Source organism: Saimiri boliviensis, chromosome 9 (genome assembly GCF_048565385.1).
Source record: "Saimiri boliviensis isolate mSaiBol1 chromosome 9, mSaiBol1.pri, whole genome shotgun sequence".
In the NCBI taxonomy this organism is placed as follows: domain Eukaryota; kingdom Metazoa; phylum Chordata; class Mammalia; order Primates; family Cebidae; genus Saimiri; species Saimiri boliviensis.
Genome location: NC_133457.1, coordinates 29,751,792 through 29,766,404, shown reverse-complemented (window position 1 = coordinate 29,766,404; position 14,613 = coordinate 29,751,792). Strand labels below are relative to the sequence as shown.

Genomic DNA, 14,613 nt, shown 5'->3' with positions numbered 1-14,613 from the left:
CTTCTACTCATATTTCCAGTTGTTAACCAATGCTAAGACTTGTGTAAGGGAAACAAGCAGGAAATAGCCCTAGAAAGAAGACAAATTTGATATCCAATTGTAGAGGAGGAGATTGGATTTTGGATTAGTGGCTTTATTTTCTAGAAAATTGGGATCGAATGGAGTTTTTGTTCAGTGCGCTTTTTTCTTTTGGTTTTTGCTTTTTACCTTTTGTTTCTAGGTAAAGCAAAACATTGTTGTAACTTTGTCATTTTAGGAAGACTAATGTTTGGTGTAAAAATACCATAAAATCTCAGGCCTAAAGGGACAATGGCCTTCACTAGACCAGTGCCAGTGGCAAGATGGCACTTCTTCTGTTAAAAATAATTTAACATACCGACGGAACCAATGACTATTTACTGGGGACAAGGGAAGGAGAGGAGTTCAAGGTATTGTCCAGAATTTGTGCCCAGAAAAAAGGTGAGAGATGGTAAAGACATGGAAAGATGGGGTGAGGAGGGTAAGCAATATCATGCTACTCTGGAGAAGCAGCCGTGGTAGGGATTCCTCTCTAAATCCCTGAAAGAGAATCATCACTGCATCAACTGATTCCTAAGGGGGAATAGTGTTAAATAACCAAGTTTGCTTGGATATAAATACAACAATTCCCCATACAATTAGCCATAATTAATTTATTCTTACAAGGAGCCTCAAAGACAGTTTAGTTTATGATGAAAAGATGCTACTGAAGATGTCAGTAGAATAATACTTTATTCCATCCTTAAAAGTCTTATAATGGTCCTTAGGAGGACAACAGCAGCAAGGACATGCCTGTAAGTAGGGAAGAACTGGCTATAAACCAGGAGAGAAGCATAGACGATTTGGGGTGAAGGATGAAAAGGTCAAGCCTGGGTGGAAAAAATTAGCAGGCATAAAAAATGGGTGGTTTTGAAGGCTAAATAAGATTTTATCTACGATAACCAAGGCAAAATAAATTCTAGGCTGAGCAATAATAATGAAAGCAGTTAAAATTATAATAGTAGCAATACCAATAATAATAGCTATTTTCTACTGACTATATCTTATGCATGATTCTAAGTGATTTACATACATTGCCCCACTGAATTCTCAAAAAAAAAAATGGAATGAATTTATCCTGAATTGTTAGGCAATCAGAACTCACGGAAGAACTGTGAGCAGGGGAATAAGTAACAGCAGATGGTTGAGAGGATTAACATCGAGGACTTTAAACTGGTGGGAGAGCGAATGGTGGTCAGAGGATCTGGTAAGAGATTATTGCAATAATTCAAACTAGAGGTAACAGGCATCCAAGTTTGGCATTCAAATTACATGAGAAGTCAAGGAAGGACCTGATCCATTTTTTTTTTTCAACAAACGTCTCCTAAATACTAGTTGATATCAGGCATTATGGTAGACTCTGGGCAACAGGGGCAAATAAAATACACCCAATTCTTGCCATCTTGGTTTACCTACTTAAGGTTTACCTACCAGGAGACATTGTACCAGAAATTTCCTGGCCTTGGTAACAAACCTAAAACTAGGCCGAGTGTGTGTGTGTGTGTGTGTGTGTGTGTGTGTGTTTCTACCCTAGTTTTTTGAGTTCTGGAACTCAATGGTATTCCACCTTTGCCTCAGAATACTCTCTCTTACTGATTGGCAGAGACCACAGTGGGTAGAACAGAACAATCTCAGCTGCAAGCCAGACAGAGACGGACGACTTCATGGGTAGCACAGCTTGAGAGAAAAAAGCATTTTTCATAAAATTCTTCCCTTCCAAGGTCAGGGAAGGATTAGGGCAACTGACACTGGAATGAAAGAAAGAAGATACAAAAGTACTTATTCTTTGCCATTCCCCAGAGTATAGGCCAGACTATCTTTCTCATTGTTCATGTATGTAAGTTTACTCTAACTCATTACACAAACACAAATACTGTGAAACTTACAGTATTTTGACCTGTTCCCATGAACTCAGAGCAGTTCACGCTCACATTACCCAATTTATTTTACCAATACTCGTAAGAGGCTGATATTGTGAAACTTTCATGGAAACTGACTCAAAGGTTAAGTGACTTACCCAAAGGTACACAGCTAGGCGTGGAGACAAGGGGAAAATCAAACTTCCAACAGACTTTCCCCACAAGATTATGAGTCTAAAAGCACACTTAAATGCTGTTTCTAAAGCTCGAGGGAAGAAGCTGACCCTGGAGTCACTGCATAATGTGCTAAATGCTACATCGAAAGATTGAATTAATTAAAATTAATAAAATGATGAAAAATGTATTCCTTATAGAGTTGAGGTTTCTTCCAAAAGCATTTACTACCTCACTTCTTTAGTCTAAAGCTAGGAAGACTGAGGGATTTCTCCTTTTGAGACTGATGATAATCATAAGCAAAGTTATCTTTTATAAAATAAAAAGATAATAGTAATGCCGATTATCTGAACAACCAGATTGGTATGTTACACATTTTTTTGTGAATGTCTCGGTTTTTGTATTTATTTTCTCATCATTTATTTCTTGAATATATCTTGTAATAAATACACATCAAAGAGTTAAACATCTCTGCTTTTGGGGAATATTCCTCTATTGTCTCTATTTTGCTGCCGAAATTTTACTGTATTTTATTAACATTGTAATTTTATCATAACATTTTAATTTAAACTTGGTATAAATTTGTTGTGCATTAACCACTAAGTATAATAGCTTAGGACTGAAACACATCAAGAGTCCAACAAGAAATATTTTAAATATGGTAACCTTAATTGGAGTTTAGAAAAGTAAATCTTTGAGTATAATAATTTATTCACCAGAGCTGTTGTTTCAGTGAAGTATTTCATCTTAGTTTCCAAAGAGCTGCTAGTCATTACTAAATATATTTTAAAATCGAAGCAAAAAAGAAATCTACTTTCATTCTGGCCAAATATACTATAAAATATTAAACTGTTAAAATCTTTGGCAATTTTGAAAAAGATCAGTTAGGTGATTATGCTTGTATAGTTAATTAATAAGAAAGGAAGTAGGCAATGGTTCACTGGGGAAACTTTTGTTATCACCATGTCTATTTATGAAGGATCCCATGCTGTAGGGACAATAACGGGGTGCTAACTCTGAATGCACACAGTGCCGTCCTACAAAGACATCAAGATTTGTAGGAAATCAACCCTCCAGCAGTCCTGGCAAGCCAGACTGACCCCAGCAAATGAAAATAATCAAAAGTAATTAGAAGCGTGCTGGACTACTCCTCGGAGAGCCGAATAGGAGAGTAAACATGCCTGAATCCTCGAGCCACTGCAAAGGCCCATGTCTGAGCTGTTAGGTGCCCTGACCTTGTCCACATAAAGATGTGATTTATGAAGTGCAGGGCACAGCAGCAGGGCTTCTGTCTTCTCCTGGAGAACCAAATTACTGAGGTGGAGATTAACATGCTTTCAGTCGGGCTCATTTCCAGACCAAGGGAAATTTTTTATTTACATTTTTTTTTACGTTTAATTTCCTCTTTTCTAACAGCACATCAATAGATTAAAAAAAAAAAGAAGAAGAAAGAAAGAAAGAAAAAAAAAAGGCAGAGTCCACCACCAAAAGCCACCAGTAATCTCCCTCCAAAGCAGTGGTGATATGTGCTGGCGGCTATGGACAGTCACAGCTTTTTTTGTGGGTAAATCCGTATTGTGCTGGACTGTTTTGCTGGATCTGCCTGATCAAAACATCACATAATTCACCTTCATGCTTACAGAACCAAGCTTGCAAAATACTTATCAAATTAAAAAATAAAAATTATTAAAATTAAACAGAGTATTACCTTAGATTTCATGGCTTTCTGATCTAGTTTATCTTGCCTAAAGGTCATGCTTCATTACAAAGTTTATTAAATAAAAAGATTTAGGAGAAGAAATTGTGGGTGGTGGAGAATTTAGAGGAGTAGGAGGAAAGACAAATTGGGAGAAATGTTTATATATGAATCAGTGGGAGTCTCTTGAGTCCTAAAAAACATGCTTACATTATTTCTTATCTTTGTGTCCTTTAGGTTAGGTAAGATTTTACAAAATCCTATTCTGACATGGAAGAGGAAGCATTGATTTTCTTTTTAAACACACATCAATATCTATACATGAAGCTAATTTAATTAGCAGGCACTTATTGTTCAGCCAAATGTCAATTTCTCAGATTATTTCATGCTTCTTGATATGAACTGTATGAAACAGGATTTAACAGAATCTCCATGAATAAAATTCCACTTGAGAAATGTAAAAATGCACTTGTACATTCTTAAAAAGCTACAAAAAAAAAAAGTAGTGTTAAAACACAAATGTCAGGCTTCGAATTCAGTGTATATTTAGCCACCTCAAGAAACCCAAAGCTGCAGAATTAAAGGAACTTAAACTGAGGTTATAAAGTGCCTTCCTCTATAAACTAACAACATAATGTCAGGGTGAATGGGAACATACTTTATTAACTTTACGGTATTGAAAACTGCCAGCAAGTTGTCTTGTTTTTAAATATTGTCCTCTGCAGAGTGTTACAGTGCTGTTTGTCCACAGGAAGCCTATTAAAAGTGGACAGTGCAGTCATTTCATCTGGCTTTGGCTGGACTGCTTTTCTTTCCTTTAATGATGTGCTGGAATGTACCATGCCCATAGGGTCTCCATTAGCAGAACTTTTACTTCTGGGACGACCATGAAGTTTAAGGCTTAAAAGAGGCATCAGTTTACAGTCTTGTGGGAATCACTTGAATACTGGAGCACTAACTTCTTACTGCTTTAACTAATATATTGACTTATTTTAAATAAACAGTTACACAATGAAGGCAGAGCCAGTGGCCTTATTGGAAATCTTTGGGCTTTTTAAAGATTCTGCAATCCACACAGCTGGGGAAGGAAGGAAGGGGCCTGAGGAGGGTTTATGCCCTTTTCAAATCAGGAAGAAAACACATTAACCTCTCCCACCCCAGCCCTGCCATCAGCCAAAGGGGGATCTTTACAACTCCCAGAAAATCTATCAGCTCACACTCAACCCTCGTATTTTCCAATGCCCTTTTCCTGGTAAACAACAATTAACAGAACAAGAAAGAAAAAATAATCATTCCTTCTGGAAAAATGTTTTTAAAATCTGGTTCTCTTTTTAAACATCACTGATGAATCATTCCATTTTCTGCTTTCCCCGAAGCTATACATTTGTTATAGTTTGTTCTCCTATTCTATCCCCTTAATATTTAGATCATCTGTCCTGATACATGTTTGCAAATTAAAGCTGGTTTGAGATTATAGTAAAACCATTATTTTTAATAGCCCATTTCAAGGGCAGTGCTAAACACTGCAGAACACGCATGTTACTGATTACTGCTGAGCAGACAGCGGCTTTTGCAGATTAATTTGTAACTGGGAACTACTGTAAACAGATTTCACCAGAAATCCCAAGGAATAAAGGGAATTGGTGGTGGTATTTGGCTCCTTGTATTTATTTATTGTTTTAGAAACCTTTTGATGGAAAGCAAGCTAACCGGGGAGAAGCAAGCCCCTTGCAAAAACCTTTTCCTCTAATCCTCTCTCCTGTTTCATTCACTTATTGGGGAAGATGGATCAGGTCTTCTAAAGAATTCTTATTTAAATAGCAAGCCCCCCTCCCGCTTTTTCTGTTCTTTTTTTTGAGACGGAGTCTAGCTTTTTCACCAGGCTGGAGTGCAGTGGCATGATCTTAGCTCACCGCAACCTCTGCTTCTCAGGTTCAAGTGATTCTCCTGCCTCAGCCGCGCGATTAGCTGGGACTACAGGCGTGCACCACCATGCCCAGCTAATTTTTTATATTTATTTATTTACTTTTTTTTTAGTAGAGATGGGGATTCACCATGTTGGCCAGGATGGTCTCGATCTCCTGACCTCGTGATCCGCCCACCTCAGCCTCCCAAAATGTTGGGATTACAGGCGTGAGCCACCGCGCCGGGCCGCAAGAGGCCCCTTTCGTGAGAAACAGGGCCAGTCCAACTACTGTAGGATTTCAGAAGTCTTTAAACTTCAAGTTGTGTCAAGAATAAGTGGGATGACTCTGCCTTTACATGAAGTTATTGTTATGTACCCAAAGGAGAGAAGGAGTGTCATGGGGGCGGGGGAGAGGGGAGAGACAGACAGGCAGACACACACACACACACACACACACACCCCACCACCACCCCTCCCCCCACACACACAGAGACAGAGAGAGAGAGAGAGAGAGAGAGAGAGAGAGAGAGAGAGAGAGAGAGGAGAGAGAGGAGAGACAGAGCTTTAGCGTTTTGTTAGCCTCCTTTGCTCAGGTCCTTCTGATGATTTCCTTTAGTCTTTTTCACAATTTATTCAGTGGAGAACAAGACTGATCATGACGATAATGGTGATATTAATAGAATAATAATGATGATGCAATGAATTCGCCATTCTTCTAGGTACATCTTCCAAGGTCTCGGAGGATAGGCGTTCACTCTTGGCTGTATTTGGGGAGAAGTTGAGACGTAGGAATAGTCTTCTCTCAGGCTGGAGTCTGCAGGCCTGGACTGCAGTGTGACCTCCTCCGGTTGTGAGGCTCAGGACGCGGAACGGCGGGCGGGGCGGAGGGCAGAGCCGGGTGCCCGCGCCTGGCGGGCAGAGGCGGGTTCACCTGGGTGGCTGGAGCCGCCCGCGCTGCGCTTTATTTCGGAGCGCGATGCCATCTACCGGCCGCCTGCAGTACCTGCAAGTATCCAGACCTTGAAAGTCGCTCCGCCTCCCCCACCCGAAACCAATATAGGGGGAAAAAAAAACTCGGAGGCCCTTTCCATGAAATCCTAATTTAGCCAGGACCTGCCAGTGATTCCACACGACCTTTTGTTTACCTACCGACGTTTCCTCGTTTTGAAAGCAGTTTTGTAAAGGGCAAGAGGGTGGGGGCTGCAGGGCTGGGGCGGGGGTTGGGGCACTGAGCTCCCAGACCCCCTGATCAGGCCACACTGTCTAAAGCAATCGGTTCCCCAGATTACTTGTATTTAATACACAATGCATCATAAAACAAATCCCTCATCCTGACAGGAAGAAAATAGAACAGCTCATAGCTCGAGCCGGTCCAATTTATGGCTAAATTAAAAAAAAAAAAAAAAAAAAAAAAAAAAAAAAAAAAAAAAAAAAAAAAAAAAAAGCTCCGACAATGGGCAAGTTGAGGAAGGGCAGGAAATCAATGGCCACAAACCCGGAGCTCTTAAAGGTTCTCAAGCGCCCAACTCTATGGGAATATCTGACCGGGTTTTAGGTTATTTACAAAGGATTTTTCCTGTCCTACCTACCACTGCTGTGCGATTTTCTCTCAAACAATGGCCATTATCTGAAATAACAGTTCAATGTCACAGATAACAGGCCACCGAAACGAATTAGTCACCACCTCTTGTCATTTTCTCTCCCCCAATCCCTCCCTTTTGCTACTATTTTTGTTTTTAAATCAGCGTTTTGGGGAAATATAGTTCTACTGGCTTTACACGTTTATTTGCACTTGGAGAAAACAAAAAGTGGGTGGCACTTGCGTTATCCCTTTTGCAGCTAAAGTTTAACCGTCAGCACGCTTTCCAGCCCCTCGTGCTCCACCTCTCCTCCGAAAGTGTCCCTAGACTCGCTTACTTTGCTTAACTTTCCATTGTTGAGCTGAGTTGGATTTTGTCCATTTGTTTTTATGAATGGAGTTTTGTGATAAAAACACATTTACTTCCACTTAGCCAGTGGGATTTACTAAATCTTACAAGGTTGACCACAAGGAAATCTGTAGACCCTTTTTTTTTTTGCCATGGATCCCTATATTCTTTCTTCCAATGTGTTTTCTGCAATGTGTTGGTTTAAACGCACCCAATATGTATTAGAAAGTTATCAAACATAGTATAGTGCCGATCACTAAAAGGAGCATTTGTAATGTTAACAGTTCAAAAATAATCTGAGTTGTCAAATTGCTTATTCCACTTTTGGGCCTTCATGGTGTTTTAATCAATGTATCAAAAAAATTGTATCAAAACAATTAATGTATCAAAGAAAATGGCAAAAACTCACCAGACAGTCATCAATCTCTTTAAACTCTTAATATGCTATTTGGGCGGGTTGTATGACAATAATTTTTCAGATTCTAAAATATCTTTTAAGAAAAATATGATTTGAACATTTTGCAAGCCCTTCTGACCTAGCGACAAGAATGAAGGGAATAAATTAGAGTACGAGTTTCAATTTTAAAAAAATTAATGCTTAGTAGAAAACTGGAAATGTACATGTCAACTTTTCACTCTTGATGTTGGTGTTTTCTGAAAATTTCTAAACTATTTATATTTAGTCTGAACGAGCGTCCCTATTCCCTAAGCTTTATCCTCGCCCCCTCCAGCGCTACCTCTCTTCTACTACCCCCCCACCCCGCCCCTCCTGCCTCGGTGCACACACCCTCACACCCCTGAAAGCACTTCTCCACCGTTCCCCATCCCTCCCATCCCCCATAACTCTCTCTCTCTCTCTCTCTCTCTCTCTCTCTCTCTCTCACACACACACACACACACACACACACTCGCACGCGCGCGCACGCACACACACACACACACACACACACACCACACACTTGTGCTTTCAGGACAACGAAACAGAGGCTATTTCCCTGGGGAAAGAAATCCTGCCTGGCGAGATCTCCCCATTGGTTGTTTACCCGGAGAAATCTACATGTTTAAGGGGGATGGTGCATCCATAATCAGTCTGTCCCTATAGGACTTGGGTCTTGGCGACCTTTTTGTGACCTCTCCCGCCAGAGGAGGCTGCTGTCACTTTAAAAATTTACTGAGAGAGGAGTCTGGCTTCCGATCATTCTGGGCGGCGGGAGATAGCTCCCTTTCTCCCTCGCCCCGGGTTCTTTCTGGATGGCCGAGCAGATCCTCTTTAAAGAGACAGTTCATGAAATAGAAACCCGGCGGCTGAGCTTGGAGTTGCGAAAGGGGACGATCCCGTGAGGGTCCCGGACCCGCGAAGGCGCTGCGGAGGATCTGAAAAGGGCTAGAGCTCCCCTCACCTCCCCGGGCCCCCCACCTTTTCAAACCCTCCTCCTCCTGCCTGTTTCCCCCCCGAGGAACTGGGAAGGAGAAGTAGAAGAAGTTTTAGTGGGTCTCAGATAACTTTCATTACACATCGGGCTGATAAGAGCAAGAGAAAGTGAGAAAAGAGGGAGGTGATGTGAAGCAGAAGGAATAGCTCCGAGCTCATTTAGGAAGGGGGAAAAACCAAAACACACCAAACCCGGGTCACCCAGACGGCAGAAGACTTCATTTCTTGTATTAAAAATACACTGTTGGCGGACAATAAATCCGAAACGCGCGGTCCTGGAGAGCAGATCCTAGAGACGGACAAAGTTGTCAGAGACCCATGTGGAAACCGAGACGCCAGGCTTTTTCAAAATTATTTGATTGTTATTTTTTTAAACATCTCGAAATGTTGCTCGGGATCATTTGAAAGGATTTTCGTGCAGGAGCGTTGGGGGCTGCTGATTGCTTTATTTTGTTTATTTTGATTCTTCTGTGATTGCCTATTATTGCTGAGTTGAGGCCATAGAAACCTAAAGGTAAGAGAACTCCTCACTTTAAAAGGAAAAAAAAAAAAAAAAAAAAAAAAAAAAGTCTGGGCGATGTGAAAGTTTGTCACTTTGGACAGTTTCCTGCCGGGGCACCGTTTCTCGGGGCGCCCCCCGCCCCCCGCCGCCTTTCCTCCTCGCCCTCAGTATCGCGGAGCCCTGCTGCTTATCTACGTTGCTAAGCCGGGGGATTTCCTTGTTCCTCCTGCGAAACGGTGCGGTCTGGACACGTCTCCGGGGTGGGTCGTCCGGCCTTCGGTGGGTTTCTCTGCCGGCTCGTCGGCCTCTTTTCCTTGCGCTCTTCTCCTCTTTCCCCTCCCTCCGTGTGTCTCTGTCCGTCGGTTTCGGGGACTCAGAAGGTGCGGTTGCCAAAATCTGAATTCCTGGCACTGGCCACGCGACTTTGGAGCCGCTCTCGGCCGAGTTCCACCTTGCCAAGTAACAGCTTTGCTGTCCAACATCGTGTGCTGCTTCGCGAGAAAGTCACATTCGGACCCTTTGGCTAGATTGTGGGGATTTTTTTTTTCCCCCTTTTGCTGTTGGTTTTTTTGAAAGGGCCTTTCTCTACAGTCTACCTAAAGGTTCCCCCCCACCTTTTTTTTTAAGCTATCTTTGGAGCTTGACAGCTTTTAAAAACACAGGAGTGTGTTATATGAAATGACTGAAGATGTGTCGTTACTTTATTTTATTCGAGATTTCCGACACCATTAAGACATTTGGGAGACAAATGCAGTTCTCCTAGCAAATCAAAAGTGAATAATTCACCCAGGGGGCAAACGTTTCTGGAGAAAGCTAAGCTTTTGTCTTGGGGCAAGAATATTGAGAGGAAGAATGTTAATATGATGGTGAAATCTTTGAATAATCATGTAACACATTATGTAAGAAGACATTCTTTGGAAATAAACCTTTTTAAAATTAATTTTGCTGTTGACAGTGGCAATGCTAATAATGTTAACACGGAATAAAGTTACACCTACAATTTTTATGTGCAGTATATGTAATACTTAACTCCCTGCTCCTGTAAAAGGGAATGTTTGAAAGCTAAGGGGATAGATGCTTCTTGACTTTGAAATTAACAAGTTTTCCACATCTTTCTGCAAATATGAAATGGAGTTAGTGTTGCATTTCACTGGCTTTATTCTATTTCCTTTATTAAATATTTCTTTGGTGCGTCAGGAGAACAGCCTTTTTTTTTTTTTTTTTCTTGCCAGTCAAGAAAACAAACAACAAAAGATCGACCAGAACCCAAACAGAATGAGCAAACAAACAAAACCCAGCAAAAACCCCCAACTTTTTACTATTTAAAAATGTGCATTGCTATTGTTATTTATGTACCTTCTCAACATCTGGGATTAGGGGGAAATCTCAAGTTGCCATTTGACTTACTCAGCACTGAGAGTTGAAGAAACATCTTAAAATTTGTAATTTTATTAATAACAAATTTTTAGAATTTATCTTTCTTAATAGAGAGGATATTTAAGTGTACACTTTCATCGTTGTTAGTGTGAAGAGGTGTCCTTGAAAAAGAAGTTTGATTTGTGTGTGTGTGTGTGTGTGTGTGTGTGTGTGCGTGTGCATGTGTAGCAATTACTATCCCTATCTTATGTTCGATTTTTCTTTTTTAAATTGTGGGACGACTTATTGCCCTTCAATTTCCTCATGGCCAAAGGCTTATTCATAATGCTTGTTGACTAAAGCCCTCAGAGCACTGGGTTCTTCTTGAAGTTTATGGTGAGTTAATGACTTGAATCTGCAATTGGATGATTACCTGAATTCTATGCAAAATTGCTTTTGGTCTCAGTACTAAAGAGTTTAATTTTAACTTTTATGTAGGTATGCATACAGCAGAGATCTGTAGGAGTTATTTAATTCATTAATTTTTGTTCTAGGTATATTGCTTAGTCTTTGATAGGAAACTTCCTAGTTTGCATTAACTGATTGACATAACATTACCAGCCTTTGTAGTTATTCACCATCAGGTCAACAACTCTACAGCTTTTAATATTGATGTTTAAGACATTATTTCTGTTAATGAATCAGAATAGCTTGGTTTAAGTACACAAGACCTTAAAAACTGAAGTTTGCCACTTCAATTTTTGTTTAATGTGTCCTAACTAAATGATTAACATTTATTTGGGCCAAATGTAAAATCTCATGAAAAATAACAATATACAAGGATACCTAATGATAGCAGTATGTTACAGTATTTTAATATATTTTTATTTGTTCACAAAGAGCCAGCTTTGTTATTTTGCTCACTAGCCAAAATATTGAAACACGCATTGACATGTGTTAACTAAAACCTGAGTTTGTCATACTTTTCATGAGTATTTCCTAATCGATTATTTTCATTTGTTTTTCTTTAGTTTGGTTGACAGCACCAATAAGACAAATCTTGTTATCTCCTTCAATTAAGAGTGTGATTTAATTGTTTCATGGTGATGAAATGCTATGAAGAAAAAATTTAGATAAAAGTTTTTAAATTAAAGTGCATAAATGTGAAAATATATGCTTACATGAGACTATACACATATGAAATATTGACTATAATGTTTAGAAATACTATGTTAATATATGCTGTTCAATTTTTTGTGTGTGAAAATCACATTGGATAAAATTAGCACTAATTTATTTATACGAAAAGAAGCACTTTTGAAACCAGTTCATCAGTTTTTGTAACAAATTGCAAGTGCTTTATTCCTTTTTTAAAAAAGCAGTATGTTGTCATTTTCAAAGTAACTTCTCATTTCCTCTCTGTTAATATGCCTGCAATCTGACTTTTTTTAAGGATCCGAAGAAGGAATATACATTTCAATAACATATTTTCAAACAACTGATTATTTTAATGGGTGGGCCAATATGGCAATTGATTGCTCTCATCTTCTTCCCTCCAGATCTTAGATGAATTTTGCAATGTGAAGTTCTGCATAGATGCCAGTCAACCAGATGTAGGAAGCTGGCTCAAGTACATTAGATTCGCTGGCTGTTATGATCAGCACAACCTCGTTGCATGCCAGATAAATGATCAGGTATGTTGTAAAGATTTTCTTCTCTTTCCTTGAGAGCACTAAAGTATCAGTGAAGCCTGAAGAATAAAAATAACAGTGAGCTGCAGTAGACCCTTATGGCCTGTTTGTTGGTATTGTGAAAGATAATGCACACATATAAGTAAAATGCAGAACCAAGTCACGTTTATTACTACTTTCTTTGCATTCTTTGAGTAGTCTATTCACTTTGTACTAGTATCCTTCATAAATGCACCAGTTTTCCTAGTATGACTGAATGATTTAAAAACCGAGTATTACTACTGCCTACTGTTCATTTTTTTCTTTGCTATCATAGTAGGTACATTCATGAAAGGTACTGAGCTAATCAAGAACATCTTGTGAATTTATTCAGAAATTGGAAGTGATATACTTGAAACGTTATATAGGTTTCATTTGAGATGTATATGTATGATATCGGTGTGTACATTATGCATTTTATAGATTGGCCTAATTATAAATGAGAACACTTATTTTTAGATTAATTAAAGTAATTTTTTTTGTATATGTTAAAAAGTTTAAAAATAACCCTGCTGGAAATTGCTTTGTGACCTTATGGAGGACCAAGCAGTGGGGTTGACTTTAATAACAGTAACTATGAAATAAAGATCATGAAAATATCATGAAACAGACTCTTCTGCACTTAATAAAATTAGGTTATGAATCTTATAATATGATATGACAATACCTGAAATAACAAGAAATTCAGCCCATTAATTTTTGTTTTATAAACATTGTTGGTTTAGAATTTAATGTTATAATCATTTATTTCTTTTAACCCAATGGTTTCCTAAATCAAATATGTTTCAAAGACCATATTGAAGTGGTTGCTTGGCAAATTTACTATGAAATCACCATCAAGGGAAAGAATAGTTTAAATTAAATGTTTCCAATTGAAAACTGTTAAATAAAGCTAGTGTCAATTGGTCTAAGACTCTATTTCATTCATCATTATGAGATTTTTCTTTGGCATCTTACCAGCTACCAGATAATTTTTACTGACTAAACTGTGTAAGAGGCAGTAAATTGTAAAATTAGGTTTAAATGGGAATCATTTAAAAATCTGCAACATATATCAAAAATAATAAACTAATCAATTGCTTTTTCTCCTTGCCACAAGAAAACAAGAGGCATTATTGACAAAGGAAAACATTATTAAATTAGCTATTGATTGTGAGCAGAAAATACCCCGTCTATCATATGAGCTACTGTCACCATCAACAACAAATATTTTTTGATCACCTACTATTTGCAGATGGGGGAAATACATAGGTGTTGTGAAGGAATTAATGTTATACTTCTTAAAAAAGGAACTTGAGGACCTCAAATGATAGTTTTAGGTCATAATAATTGTTTGCTATTCATAATTATTGGCAATGGGAGCTATTTCCTTACATAAAACTGTTCTAGAATCAGTGAAAAGATGATTTAAGAATGGGACTTGTAGCCAATCCAAGCCCACTTGTAGTCATTTTTTCATTTAATATTTATATGTCTAGTGTTTTATAATAAATATACTCTTATCATTGGGAATCTTGATTGCATTAAAAAAAGGAAACTGTTTTCCTGTTTCTAACTATGATGAGGCCACTTATTAGAGTAGGCATTTAAATTTCACCATAGTTACTTTTGAAATACGCATTGTAAAATGCATTGTTTTCAAAAGAAAATATGCTGGTTTTATACCTTAATCAATAGCATGTTTACTTATTTTGACTAAATAATCAGAGAAAATAATCTGGGCAAACAGATAAGGACAATATTAGACACATATTTTTCTTAAGTGCTAATTTTTAACTTTTATATTATGCTGACAGAAATCTAAGCTGCGAACAGAATGCATATCAAATAATATAACTATGAAATTCAAGTAGATTCATCCATAAATAACAAGGGAGGAAAGTCAGAGGTAAATGTCAGATTTGTAGGATAACATGTATGTATATAATCACTCTTAGCCCAATTGACAAGACAAAAGGGAACAGACACCCAAA

General features: G+C 38.5%; 1 protein-coding gene across 18 annotated transcripts in view; it reads left to right on the top strand.

The window, feature by feature from the left end:
• Positions 1-14,613, top strand: part of MECOM (MDS1 and EVI1 complex locus) — a 575,892-nt gene that overhangs the window by 500,932 nt on the left and 60,347 nt on the right. For 9 of the 18 annotated variants that reach the window (XM_039480260.2, XM_010335686.2, XM_039480262.2 and 6 more), the window contains one exon: positions 12,470-12,604. In XM_039480260.2, coding sequence (XP_039336194.1) covers positions 12,470-12,604 — 135 coding nt within the window. Of the gene's footprint in view, positions 1-8,559; positions 9,567-9,680; positions 9,834-9,889; positions 11,307-12,469; positions 12,605-14,613 lie in introns of those variants that run through there. The other 9 variants (XM_010335690.3, XM_010335691.3, XM_039480258.2 and 6 more) reach the window with 6 other exon arrangements.